Source organism: Zalophus californianus, chromosome 6 (assembly GCF_009762305.2).
Source record: "Zalophus californianus isolate mZalCal1 chromosome 6, mZalCal1.pri.v2, whole genome shotgun sequence".
NCBI lineage: Eukaryota > Metazoa > Chordata > Mammalia > Carnivora > Otariidae > Zalophus > Zalophus californianus.
Window position 1 is genome coordinate 93,439,071 of NC_045600.1, and position 15,176 is coordinate 93,454,246.

The 15,176-nt window shown below is 38.5% G+C and overlaps 1 protein-coding gene across 1 annotated transcript in view; it reads right to left on the minus strand.

Annotated features, from left to right (window-relative positions):
• MYO5A (myosin VA) overlaps nt 1-15,176 on the minus strand; it is a 192,278-nt gene that overhangs the window by 95,936 nt on the left and 81,166 nt on the right. The window contains 4 exon segments of the mRNA XM_027570252.2: nt 704-811; nt 1,170-1,251; nt 3,571-3,714; nt 8,559-8,715. Coding sequence (XP_027426053.1) covers nt 704-811; nt 1,170-1,251; nt 3,571-3,714; nt 8,559-8,715 — 491 coding nt within the window.

Sequence of the window (15,176 nt, forward strand, 5' to 3'; positions counted from 1 at the left end):
TGCTTAACCAACTGAGCCACCCAGATGTCCCTATATTTTGAGGTTTTTAAAATAAATAATTCACCACTAAAAGTTGTACATTGCAGTTCTAAAGATTAATTTACTTGCAGGTAGACTCCATATTTTTTAAATCTCAGAAACAAGACAGTGACATCTGAGCCATTTTTAAAACACTGGAATAATCTATATGCAATACAGTGTTTTGTCACTACACCAGCTCAACCACATTTCCCAACCACAAAAGACCAAAAAAAGGCGAAACAAACAAACAAACAAAAAAACAAAGGCGAAAACCCTATAAAATGTGAGCTTGTTCAGGAACCCATTTCATTTAGCTTTAGGTTTCAGATTTTGTGAAAATTTAAACAAAGAATTAGTTAGTCCCACCTCCCCTAATGCCCTCAATTTGTTCTTTAAACAGCTTTATTGAAGGATAATTTGCATACCATAAAATTCACCTGTTTTAAGTATACAATTCAGTGATTAGTTGTACAACCATTACTACAATCAGATTTTAGAACAGTTCCCATCACCCCAAAAAGAAACCTTGTGCTCATTTGCTGCCCAAAGGTGTTTTATAAGGAATGAATATTAAATCTCCCAACACTCACCACCTAATACAAAGCTAAGCAAATATTCCAAAACAAAAATTGCTTGAATCAGAGAACTATTGCTCCTAAGAGCTCAAAAATAAAACTGTTACCTAGCAGAGTGCAGGCCTGCCTGGTATGTGCCATCTCCTTGGTATCATCAACTCCTTCAATCACAGGACTGCCACCTTGCTTCGTGTAATGAAAGTTATTTGCATTTCCTGCAATTAACGAAAATAAAAGATTTGCAGTGTATGAAAAAGCCTTGACTCCTACCCTCATGTCCACTCTGAAGCAGAGACAGTGATAGCCTGGTTAACTGTATGGAGTCTGGAGTTCGACTGCCTGTGTACTCATCATTCATCTTAAACAGGTATCAATTCAAGGCCAATCCTGCTCCATTTATGCAGCTGTTCACCCTTTCCCCCTCCCCAGGTTATCGTGAAGCCAAATGCAGACTTCTTATCATTTTATTCATAAATATTTTAGTATAAGATAATCCTCTTTTTAATAAGCTTATGAACTCAGGAATTAATGGAAAACAATACCAGAACAATAAATCTAACACCAAATTCATACCTAATCGCAGCATTTTAAATTCAGGTAACTTTGCTGACGCACAAAGCTGATAGAAGATATGATAGTTTCTCTCCTCTTCTGCCTTTGAAATAAGAAGAGTTTTCAATTATAGCATTTTAACCTAAAACTCAGAAAATTCAATCATAAAATAAACTTAAGATTTTTTTATTATTATTATTCATTTGAGAGAGAGAGACAAAGAGAGCACAAGCAGGGGGAGAGGCAGAGGGAGAAGGAGAAACAGACTCCCCGCTGAGCTGGGAGCACCCCCCCCACCCCGACACAGGGCTCAATCCCAGGACCTGAAGATCATGACCTGAGCTGAAGAAAGACGCTTAACCATCTGAGCCACCCAGGTGCCCCAAAGTTTTTTAAGATTTATTTATTTGAAAGAGAGAAAGAAAGAGAGTGGGGGGAGGGGCAGAGGGAGAGAATCTCAAGCAGACTCCCCACTGAGCATAGACTAGGGGCTCCATCCCACAACCCAGAGATCATGACCTGAGCTGAAATCAAGGATCAGATACAACCGACTGAGCCACCCAAGCGCCCCCATAAAGTAAAATTTTAATATTTAATTATCTCAGTGTAATAAGTTGTCCCTCCCTAAATTTCCTAATATAGGTTTATGATTGTTAAATCTTATGATTTATTAGCTATGTGCATATATGTATGAATGTGTACCTGTTGGTCACATTGAACAAAAATTATCTGATAATGATGTTTTTTGAAGTAAAGACAGTTTGATATATGCTATTGTCATAAGAGATTATTGCCTTTGGGGAAAACTAAAACCATGTTTTTGAAATATAGGTATCCCCTGCTTTTCTAAAGTTCGCACTACACCACTTCATTTTTGCAGAAGGCCTACATTACCATCTGTTTTGCTAACCAAAAGAAATCCAAAGAGGATTTTTTACAGAAAAGCAAAAACTAGTGTTTAGCAGTTATTTTGCAGTGAGCCACTGAAAAGGCAGCACACCCCTAGCAGCGACCATGGGACCGCCAAGCTCCTTCCCCGGGAACTACAGCCAGCATCTCAGCGTCAAGCTGCCATAGCTTTGAACTCTGTCTGTGAGCATCTGTGCTTTATCTCGATTTATTTTGTGGATCTGTTAGCAAGATGTGTCCTAAGGTATCAGAAAAGCCTAAGAGAGGTTATTTTTGGGGTCTGGGGATGCTCAGAAATTTTTCCATATAAATTAATGGTAATTTTTTATTCATTTTACACCATTTCAGCTTACAAAAGGTTTCATAGGACCAATCTACTTTTGGAAAAGGGGGTAAACCTGTACTCAGTATTTTCTCATAGTATCTCTCAGGTTCATGGTCTTCCTAACACTTTAAATGAAAAAGGATATTCTAGCTTTGCCCTATGTCAGACCAGATCATCTACTGGTTGTTTGTAAGAAATCCACAAATGCACTACATCATCTATATCATTTTAGTTTATACATTTTAACATCAATAAAACATTTTACAAAATGTATAATTTTAATATATGTATATATATTATACATGTATAATTTTAATATAATTTCTTAGTATTTCCAACAGTCCTTTTTCCACATACATACTTTAAAAATGCAACTGTAATATGACTGTTCATACAAAACTGAATCCTTATACTCTACCATCATACCCTTGAATTCTGCAGTGTATCCAGCTGACTAAAGCATAGTGTGGCCTCAAGGTCTGGTTTGATGCCCAAAAGGGGCTTATGTCTGGTAAAGGAGATTTTTTAACCTTCACTATTCTATCTAAACAATATCATATTCTAAGAGAGGAGAAGGAAGAAAAGAGGGCAAGGAACTAGGTTCAAACTCAAACTCACTGAAAACATAACCCAATGTCTCCCCTATCAACTAGGAAATATGAGAGTTAAGAGTAAACTAATAACACCTCTTGTGGCGCCTGGGTGGAGCAGTCAGTTAGGCGTCTGACTCTTGGTTTCAGCTTAGGTCATGATATCAGGGTCAGGGGATAGAGCCCCATGTCAGCTTGTGCTCAGCACTGAGTCTGCTTGGGATTTTTTCCTCTCCCTCTGACCCTCCCCCTGCTCACATACACACTATCTCTCTGAAAGAAGTAAAAAAATAAAATCTTGAAAAAAAAAAACTAATAGTACCTCTTTTTAACTAAGCTTTTCCTACAACCATCTGCAGGAAAAAATCAAAACCATTAAACCTAAACCAATGCCCAGTCCCCCAGATTATTAGTCTAATGGGTACTGCCCTGCCTCTGACAGGTACCATTTTACAAATTTCAGCCCAAATGTGGTTTGTAGTAATATTGTCATAATATGCCCAAGAGTATCTGCAAATAAAATGCATACCAGCAAGCATGAGCTCTAGAATTATAGGGCAATCTAACACAAATACATATGTGCACCTGCCCGGCTTACCTGGAATACCACTCTGGATTTCTCTAAAAGATAAGTTCTCATATTGGCACCAATGATTCGATATCTCTTATCAAAACCAATTTCAATATACTTCCCAAAACGGCTGCTATTATCATTCCTGGTTGTCTTAGCATTTCCAATGGACTAAGAAGCAAGGGGAAAAAATAGTATTTTAGAAATACAGTTCATGACATGACATTTACAGAGTCTGTTCGGGGAAAGAAAGGACAGAGTGTAACACAACACTTTAAAACTGATTCTTTTAAGACCTGAACCAACCTTGCCCTTGCAGGCACCAGTGTATGCTTTGCCCAATGCACAACCACACAGATACCAACAAATAGTTTAGATCTGCCTTCTCACTCTCACACAAATTATCTTCAGAAACAGCAAACCTGAGCCCAGTGTCTGGGAGGTTTTCACACCATTTGTGGTATCAGAACACACTCACGCAGGTCAACAAAGAAAGAAATGGATGGGGCTGGGGGCTGCCAAAGCACAGGCCCTCTTAGTTACACACTAGGGTTTGCATTTCCTGAAAATTTAGTCTGCTTTATGTAAGTAAGCTGGTTAAGACAAATTAATATTTTTCAAGGAAATATTGCTCTGGTGTTGAGACTCTTTAACTAGAAGTTTCTATCCACTTATCCTGTGACAACAAAGGCCTAGCTGGACTGGTTATTAGCAGAATCTTAGTAATCACCCATTCAATTCAAAGCCATTTTCAGAAACCAGACACAGTAAAATTTGCCCTTGGGTTTTGACAGATGTATCTAACTTGTAAAACATCTGCCATAGAATTCAGAGAATGTAACTTTCTGCTAAGTTTTTTATATAATTTTAAAAATTAAGACAATGTATGTACTACTTTCTGACTTAGGTAACATGCTTCTAGAAATTTTTCTTCCAAGGCAAAGCAAAAAACATGGTGCAGTTAGAGAAGCAAGTGTTCACATAATGCATGCATTAAATGTTTAATAAAATATTTTATATAAGATTACTATAATTTAGTTGTGCAAAGCCTGAGACGATCAGGATTAGTAGACTGAAACCATAGCAGAAAGAAAGACATGAAAATGCTCTGGAGTGTTAAAAAAGGAATACAAATGTAAGTGATGAAAACAGTAATTACACAGTCACAAAAAAATCAACACATCAGATTCTCTGATCAATCAAAGAAAGCACATTTCACTCTTTTGCTCTGGCAATGAGAACACTGCTATATTTCAGATTAACGTTTTAAATGGAAAGAATGACAGAAAGCTATCTTCCCAGCAAAGTAAGAGTGATCTAGTGTAGCCTAGGACCATTTAACAATGCATTTCCTTAGATATTCCCCTTTTTGATATGACAAAAAGTACAACAAAAAGTCTCCATGTATTCCAATTATTTTTATTTTGTTTAGAAAAGGAAACTAATGATAAATGCAGGATTTTCTTTCAACACAGAATATTCCGTCAAAGAGCAGATGAAGAAGATGTAGTAATTGTGGCAGCAGCAGTTTAATAGTCACCGAGTGTTTACCAGGCACCATCCCAAGCACCTTCCTGCCAGCAACTAAGCAAGCTGGCAAAGGGGGTCCACAGCTTCTCCTCCCTCCCTGACCCCACCCCACCTTCCATATGCCATCTCCCTCCTATCGACTCAGAGTGCGAGTCGGAGTGGCTGAGCTGCCAAAACAACACGACACCCTGTGAGAAGCAGCGGTGAGTAGGCCAGGGTTGAAACAGACGCCTCCCCTCTGCCTTTGAGTAAAAGGTATTTAAACATAGAGCAAAGAATGGTAGAAGGAGTGAATGAAATAGAAGTCTGAAGACCGGGGTATCAGACCAGGCCCTCCTACCAACTTGCCAACATTTACTCCTCTGAGGAACAGTAGTGTCTCCAAGGGTAAACTGACTAGGATAAATGAGCTCTGGGGTCCTTTACAAAACTAGAATTATATGATTACAAGCCTTGAACTTGGTAAGGAAAGAAGGCTCTATACATAAACAATACCTTTTGTCCATTCCACTTAGTTCCTCCCTCTCCCTTATAAGTACTGTATTTACAACAGGCTCCCTTGATGCTATTTTCATTTCAATTAGCAAGAAATTGTTAATGAAAAAAAAGTTTTGTGGTCTTGATTTTACTATTGATTTCAGTGGAGTGTTGAGCAACTTCTTCTTCTTTACTAAAAGGAAGATGAAAATCTTTAACTATGGTTATTAATGTTGTAAAAGAACTATTAAGACCCACTATGACCACAAGAATCTTTCCCTGTCCCCCTCTTAGGATGAAAATGTCCTGGAGGAAAACGAGAAAAAGAAAACATGATAAAATGAGCAAAAAAGAGTCATTTATCTGTGCATCATTCATATTTTGCAAAAGGAGCCTATGCTGAGGATGAGGAACTAACTTTCTAAAGGATCGTGTGCAAATCCCAATAGCCACTAGGCTGTGATGTTAACTGTAGGATGCTCATTACCCAAGGAGGAGTTTCAGATCATGGAGACCCAGACATGCCATTCTTGACATCACAGTAAAGGGCTCTGATACAGAAACACAGTCTTGAGACAGGTTTAAAGTTACAAACCTTCTAGGCCGCATACTCAGTATTTCATCTATGTCTTCTTCCTATAACTGCAAACCCTTTGTCACCTCTCTTCAGTCCCAGATTCCATTTTGATCTTTCAAACTGGGATGCCCTCATTTGTACTCATCGAAAATTAGTTCTCTCTTTGCCAAATTTTCTTAATCCAAATTCTTATAGAAAAACTACGTAAGAGGGCGCTCGGGTAGCTCAGTTGGTTAAGTGACTGCCTTCGGCTCAGGTCATGATCCTGGAGTCCCAGGATCGAGTCCCACATCGGGCTCCCTGCTCAGCTGGGGGGTCTGCCTCTCCCTCTGACCCTCTTCCCTCTCATGCTCTCTGTCTCTCATTCTCTCTCTAGAATAAATAAATAAATACATAAATCTTTAAAAAAAAAACAACTACATAACAATATAGAAGGGAATAGCTAAGCATAACTGATGTCTTTATCTTTTTTTGTTCATCCCAGCAAATAAAGTAAATTCCTTATAACTACATATTAAAAACTAAGATCTATGGGGGCGCCTGGGTGGCTCAGTTTTAAGTGTCTGCCTTCAGCTCAGGTGATGATCCCAGGGTCCTGGGATCGAGCCCCGCATGAGGCTCCCTGCTCCGCGGGAAGCCTGCTTCTCCCTCTCCCACTCCCCCTGCTTGTGTTCCCTCTCTCGCTGTCTCTCTCTCTCTCTCTCTCTGTCAAATAAATACATAAAATCTTTAAAAAAAAATAAAAAAACAAACAAACTAGGATCTATGGCCATTTTAACCTCCCCTACTAACACAATGCAAATCTGTATTGTAGAAAAAACAATGTAGCATTTTTTGAATGAGAATATAGAAGGTCATAAAATATTCTAGACATATCCTAGAAGGTTCACTCCAGACTTACATTATTATATGGTCCAGCCTAGAAGAGGTGGGATTCCCTGATGCCATCACAATCTAGACTAACATTAGGGACTAATAATGAACTAAACTACTGCCAAATATATAGAATTTGTTGCTGTGACCAAAAATAGTCAAAACTAATGATAGGAAGCAAAGGAAAGCCCTGTTGTTTTCTGACCCAAAACCAAAAACTGGCTCTACGGATTCTATCTCCCCAATATTAACAATGGCATCCAGCACTGTATCTATAGCTTAAATTCTTTCAAAATCTTAATACTTGCTTAAAATCTTTACTAGTCTTTTTGGCACACACCTCTGTTCCCCCGGCCCCCCATCTGTGCTATTTCAGAAAACTCCTCCAGTTCTCTCTGCACAGTGCATCTGGCCCAGGCAGCCCTGTAACTCCCCCAGCACATGCTGTCCTCTTGGTTCGAGGACAGAGGTCCTCCCGCTCTGGAGGGCAGCCCTGCAGGCCAGGGGGTCAACATTCTGTTCTCAAGCGTCACACACGGCACTGCAAACCAGGCACAATTACCTCTGGACTGATTATTGCAAAAACCACTTGTACCACAGGTGCACCAGGCCAGTTCTAAACTCCATCTGGGTTTGGGTGACAAATAAGGCTTGACAAAGGAAAAAAAAAACAGGAATAAAAAATGCTGACTCAAATTTTTAATAAGAAAGGCTTGTTTCTCCCTGTCCAAAATAATTTCTGTTAGTAATGAGAATTACTTTTTTCCATTTAATGGGACTATTTACAAAAATGTGACTTTCTTAAAATCATTTTAATAGATAATTCTCTAGTTACAAATTCTGAAATACTCAAATTCTCACACAAACAGGTCCACTTTCTTTGACATGAGCATTTCCGCTTTGTATACATATTTTACTTTTGAAAGGACATCCTTTCGTAGTTCTTCCTTTCTCAGGAATTTATAGCTACCGAATTTCTTTCTCTAACCTAAAGCTGTGTGATGTACTTCACAGAAACAAGAAGAAAAGTGTTTACAAGATCATGATTTAAGCCTATAGTTCAAATCTGGAAAAAAAAAAAAAAGAAACTTACAGCTAAACAGGTTGTAAGTATAGAAAATGAAATGTGGGCAAAGGAATGATAAAATTCATCATACTTGGGTATAGTGAATCCCTATGAACTCAGAAATGGGGGGAAATGAGGACCATACTTCTAGTACAAGGAACAATAAATATGAGTCGATTAACTAGGAGAACAGAGATTTAGAAAATGAGGTACCACTGCCAGTTATTTAGAAGCAACAGCTCAATGGTAGGTTAAAAATGCAGGATTATGGAATAAAGTAGATACTTCTCAAAGAGCTTTACTCAAATGGCTACCTTACTAACTTTTTACTTTTCGTACATCTCGTCTTACTAATACGTGCAAAAGTATTTTCTTACTTTTAGCAGCTGGAAAAAGTATTTTCTTACTTTCTGATATGTGCTGTTTCAATAAGTTTTTGAGCAGGATTCTTAAGAGAATATACTAAGAAGGCCAAGGCGGCTCCTCTCTTACCTCCATGATGGGGTTGGAGGCCAAGACCTTTTCCTCAACATTGGCTTCACTGGCAGAACCACTCACAGTTGCAAAGTATCGCATGGCATACTTAGCTGAGACTGTTTTTCCTGCCCCAGACTCTCCACTTACGATGATGGACTGATTTCGTTCATCTCTGTAAAACAAAGAAGAGTAACTAACAGTGCTGCCCACTCCTGAATGTGACGAACATTATTTCTTCTGTGTTCTCATCAGCGAGCCATGGTGAATTTCTTCTGGTTCATACATGCAGCAATGTGGGAAGGAACATAAGAATGATATTTCCTATAAAAATAACTACTTACAAACTAGCAATGAACAGAGAGGGAGAAGATGATATCAAGCATCAAATTAGACAGCATCACATCTAAGGATGAATCTGTAATAGAGGGTCTCTGAATTTTTTTGTGTACAGATCTCGAACACATTATTTAATTTCTAGATAATAATTCTGGTATATTACAGTGCTGCTGTCAACCACCTCAGAAGAGAAAGTAGCCACAGCAAGGGAATTTAAAAGAAAATCCTATTTAATTAAAATTAGAAATTGTCGGGGCGCCTGGGTGGCACAGTCGTTGGGCATCTGCTTTCGGCTCAGGTCATGATCTCAGGATCCTGGGATCCAGCCAAGCAGTAGGCTCCCTTCTCAGTGGAGAGTCTGCTTCTCCCTCTCCCTCTGCCCCTCCCCCTCATACCTGTCCCCCCTGCTCATGCTCTCTAATAAATAAATAAAATCTTAAAAAAAGAAAAGGTCAAAGGAGTCTCAAGAGTGGCATTCAAGGGACGCCTGGGTGGCTCAGTCATTAAGCATCTGCCTTGGGCTCAGGTCATGATCCCAGGGTCCTGGGATCGAGCCCCGCATCGGGCTCCCTGCTCAGTGGGAAGCCTGCTTCTCCCTCTCCCACTCCCCACTGCTTGTGTTCCCTCTCTCGCTGTGTCTCTGTCAAATAAATAAATAAAATCTTAAAAAAAGAAAATTAGAAATTGTCTAGAAGTTAACAGTCCAAGAAGTCATGTCTTCCACAAACTTAAAGATACTGAAAGTATCTTCATTAGTGGAGAATAGGTCATTTACTTGTTGGCTGACGTGTTCAAATATGTCAGAACTCAAAGACTTTCTAGTATTCCATCTCTAATTCATTCACACAATGACTCAAAAACTCTAAATGATATACTTGTTCACAAGATTATCATTTCTTTGAGGATTAAGACCTAAATCATGTTTATCTTTAATATCCAGCACCTAGTGCAGAGCCTGACACATCACAAATGCTCAATAAATGTGTATTGCTTACAAGTAAATAGAACTTCAATGAGCAACCCAGCCTAAGAATAAATCTGCTTTTTTTATTATTTATTTATTTGAGAGAGAGAGATCACTAGAGAGACAGAGCAAGCACAAGTGGGGGGACAGAGGGAGAGGGAGAAGCAGGCTCCCCACTGAGCAGAGAGCCCGACGCAGAGCTGGACCCCAGGACCCTGGGATCATGACTTGAGCCCAAGGTAGATGCTTAACTGACTGAGCCACCCAGACGCCCCTAAATCTCTCTGCTTTGACTACGATTTCTACTAGGACAGAAGTAGGAAACTGCCACTTCCTGAGATGGTACCAGCAATTAACTTTTCAACAAAATAACTGAACAAGTACATAAAGATGGTATTATTTGTGCCCTTAACTTACAAAGAGACTGGATCAGGATGACTTCAAAGGTTTTTAGTGGAACTATCCTATAAGGCCACAAGATGGGAAAGTTATTCTACTATGGAAGACGATCTTTTTATCTTTTAAAAGAGAGTTATTTATCCAACAATATTTATCAAATACCTACTACATGCCAAACATTGTGCTAAACACTAGGGATACAAATTAAATAAGCTGTGATCTGCGTCCTCAAGTGGCTAATGGTCTAACAGGAAAGAGAGACTAGTAATTTGAGATTGTAATACATGTGATGGGGCAAGGAAAGGAGGAAGAGGTGATCAGGAAAGGCTCCCTGAAGAAGATACCAGAACAAGGTCTGGAAACATAACTAGGAAAAAGTAAGCAAGGGATGCGGAAGTTAGAAAGGAAACATTCCAGGGAAAGGAGATAACATAAATGAAAGCTCAGATGCACGAGAAGTTAGGAAAGAGCATATCATTCAGTTTGGCTGGAACACAGAGTAATGACGGATAAGGTTGTAGAGATGACCAAGAACCTGACCATAAAGTTCTAACGTGAGATGTTAAGGAATCCGAAGTTTACCTAAAGGCAATGGAGCGCCATTCAACAGAAAACAGCACAATCCAACCAGTAAAATCACTCTGGCAGCAATGTGGAGTATGAGTGCCAAGGGTCCAGATGAAAACTTACAGAAGTCTGAACAAAGGTTGTGTCTGTCCTGATTGAGAGAGGTAGAGAGCTTTAAGAGACACCAAAGTGGTAGAATCCACAGTCCTAAGCAATAAATTTCCAAAGTAGAAATTCAGGACTTCTCCAAGGAAAAGTTTCTTTTTCCTTTGAGAAATGAGGGTAACTGTCTTATTTTATAGACCTTGAAAAATACAGTGGGAGTAGAGCAACCTGTTCCTGACACTCTGACTCCCATATTGTGGGGAAAATCAGGAGGACCTAGGTGACACACTAAGGAATGTTTAAATTTTATAGTACAAGCTTGCACGTAATCCGTTTTTATGAAACATCATTGAATCTCATACGCACCATCTCATTTTCTTTTTATTTGAATTTCTAGACAGAACTGGACACACCCATTGCCTCTGTTCATTCATAGCTGACTAAAACATAAATCATCTAATAAAACAGTTCTCATTGTGGTGCCAGTGTCCTTTCTTTTAGTCGTTTAAAACGTCCTCAGAATTCACCTTTTTCTATACATTCATTAATCAAGGTACAGTATCAACAGTTTTTGGGTTGTCTTCTACAATATGATTAGAAAAATGATCTCTTCCCAATTCCTGCATGATCAGTTGTCACCACCCCTTGTGTGACAGCACTCCTTCCAACAGCAGACAAGGTGGGGAGGCTTCTGCTAGTCTGATGAAAATATTAATGGGAACTGCTATTTAAACTGTACTGTATTTGAAAGGCTATTTCAAGTCTTAATAACAAAATGTATCAAAAAGTCTAAAAATTCATATAGCTCTTTCCTATAATATAGGGAAGAATAAAAATATTAAAGGCAGTAAGATCAAGGCTTGTTCAAATGAATCAGAAATTTATACAACTATGTACATATGTACACTGACCTCAAGCACATGCCATATACATTTTCTTTTCCAGGATTTAGGATCCTGGATCCATACGATCAGTCGTTTTTAAGTTTTTTAAAGGACTTTATTATTCTTTTTATATTTCCCTGACTTTCTGGCAGAGTCTTCCCTTTTTTCCCAAGCTTCGTAGACCATTCCAATATATAAATAAGCACCACTCTTCCATCATATAAAAGCTCCTCTGAATCAAGGCTTTAATCCTAGATCTGTCATTTACCAGCTACACAGCTTTGAGCAATCGCCAAGCCCTCTCTGGTTCACAGTTTTCTCATCCTTAAGATTAAGCAGTACCCAGAGTCCTTCTCAAATTCTAAAGTACTATCATCTAAAAGTCTAACTCTGGAGTTGTTTTTCAGATATTGGATGACTATAACTTGCAATCTAAGCCAGGGTAAACTCTTGGGGCCAAGGACAATTGGGTAAGGATAGGTCTACAGATACTCAGAAGGTCTTGAGTGGCCATATTTAAAATGGGCAACATTTCTTCTCTGGAGGACCCCTCAATTTGAGAGGACCAAAATAACTAAAGGGCTACGAAGAGTAAAAATGTAAAATAACCAATTTACCTGCTTTTAAATTAAACGCAGGAAGTAGAAATCTTTATAAAATAGGTACAATAAAGTCTTTAAAATGTTCTTCAGTTCTACGTGGCTATATAGGAAGAAATGCCAAAAAGAGAGAATAAGAGGAGAGCTAGGTAGAAATGGGAAGCCAAGCAGAGACAGAGACGAGAGAAGGATAAGAGATAATAAAGACACACAAAAGGAAAAATGAGAAGGGTATGACAGCGATGAGGAGAAAACAGACAAAAACATCAGGGATAGAAATTTTATGGTCCACACTTGCTTATCCTGTACACAAAAATAAACCCCAAATGGATTAAAGACCTAAATTTGAGACTGAAACCATAAAATTCCTATTAGAAAACACAGGCAATAATCCCTTTGACATCAGCCGTAAAAACATTTTTCTAGATATGTCTCCTTTGGCAGGGGAAACAAAAGCAAAATTAAACTATTTTTATTTATCAAAATAAAAAGCTTTTGTACAACAAAACAAAAAAGACAACCAACTGAATGAAGTGATCTGCAAATGATATATCCAATAAGGAGTTAATATCGAAACTATTTAAAGAACTTACACAACGCAACACCAAAGAACCCCAAATAATCCAATTTAAAAATGGGCAGAATCCATGAATAGACATTTTTTCAAAGAAGACATTCAGATGGTCAACAGACACATGAAAAGATGCTTACCATCACTCATGATCAGGGAAATGTAAATCAAAACTATAATGAGGCATCATCTCATACCTGTCAGAATGGCTAAAATCAAAACCACAAGAAATAAGTGTTGGTGAGGATGTGGAGGAAAAGAACGCTTGTGTACTGTTGATGTGAATCCAAGCTGGTGCAGCCACTGTGGAAAACAGTATGGAGGTTCCTCAAAAAGTTAAAAATAGAATTACCCTATGATCCAGTAATTCCACTACTGGGTATTTAGCCAAAGAAAATGAAAACACTAACTTGAAGAGAAAGAGAGAGAGAGGGAGAGAGGGAGATTCACTCCTATGTTTACTGTAGCATTATTTACAATAGCCAAGATATGGAAGCAACCCAAATGTCCATCCACAGATGAATGAATAAAGATGTGGTATATATACACAATGGAATGTTACTCAGCCATAAAAAAGAATGAGATCTTGCCATTTGTAACAACACTGATGGACCTAGAAGGCATAATGCTAAGTGAAAGAGGTCAATCAGAGAAAGACAAATACCATGATTTCATTCACAGGTGGCATTTAAGAAACAAAATAAATGAACAAAGGCAAAAGACAAACAGAAAAACAGACTTTTTTTTCCCTTAAGATTTTATTTATTTATTTGACAGAGAGAGAGACAGTGAGAGAGGGAACACAAGCAGGGGGAGTGGGAGACGGAGAAGCAGGCTTCCTGCTGAGCGGGGAGGCCAATGCGGGGCTCAATCCCAGGACCCCCGGATCACGACCCGAGCCGAAGGCAGACGCTTAATGACTGAACTACCCAGGCGCCTGGACTTTTAAATACAGAGAACAAACTGGTGGTTACCAAGGCGGAAGTGGGTGGGGGGATGGGTGAAATAAGTGAAGGGGATTAAGAGTACACTTATAGTGATGAGCGATGAGTAATATATAGAATTGTTGAGTCATTATATTGTACACCTAAAACTAATCTAACACTGTATGTTAATTATACTTGAATTAAAAAAATAAAAATTTTTAAAATTTTTATGGTTCAAGGTGAATACCAGAGTCTACCCTCTTCTATTCATTGGAGCTATGAGCTTTATATGGTTACATATATGTAAATAATAATTTATTGTTCTTTGAAATTTTGCTTATATGATCAGCCAGTATTTATAACCTTTCAAGGTTCTTGTCCTTACATTACAAGAGAGTTTTTTCTATTTTTGGGATGTAGATATCACTTCAAAAGCCTGATCAAACCACATTAAAGAACAGAAATTCTCCACTCTTCATCAAGGACAGATCAATCTGGACAGTCTTAAGGATGCATGAAACAGATTTATGATTTCTGGTTTGGCCAATTCTCTCAAGGACCTCTATAGTAATCCTAAATACCTGGGTACTGGGTGCCTTTGGAGGTAAGCTCTTCTGACCTGTTTTATCAATGTTGATTCCAGAGGCTCTAATGTGAACTAAAAGCCCCACCTAAAAATACCGCTTCGTTCATTTATTCAACAAACATGTAATGAGCAGTCACAATGTGCCAATCATTTTATGAAGATAAAAGACTCTGGGGTCTTAGCCTATTGAGAGAGATTCCAAGTACAGTTAAAATGGATTGAAGTAATTGCTTCACTCCATTTTAAAAAGGTCTACCCAGGATACTACCCAGGATGGAATTGGTGGGAGACGTGAGGAGGGGATGTCAGGAAATGCTTTCTTGAAAAGGTGATTATTTCACTGACTTTTACATGATGATTAGGTGAAAACTAGGATGTATGGGAAGAATGCAATGGGAATGAAACTATGTAGAGGTGCCTGAAACCTCAGGAAAAGGTTTCAAGAACAGAATATTCAAGAACAGAATATCCACTCTGGGTTGATGAAAGACAGGAGTTACACTTTAGTCCATTTTCCTTCTTTGGTCCTCAGTACTTCTATCTATTCAGTCTATCTGTATCTATTTGGTCTGTCCAGCCCTTTCTTCTATCTACTCAGTTTTCATTTTGCATCAGGTATATTCTTTTATAGATTTTCCTTCTGAACTGTACCCCTTAAAAAATGTAATCTCGGGACACCCAGGTGGCTCAGTCAGT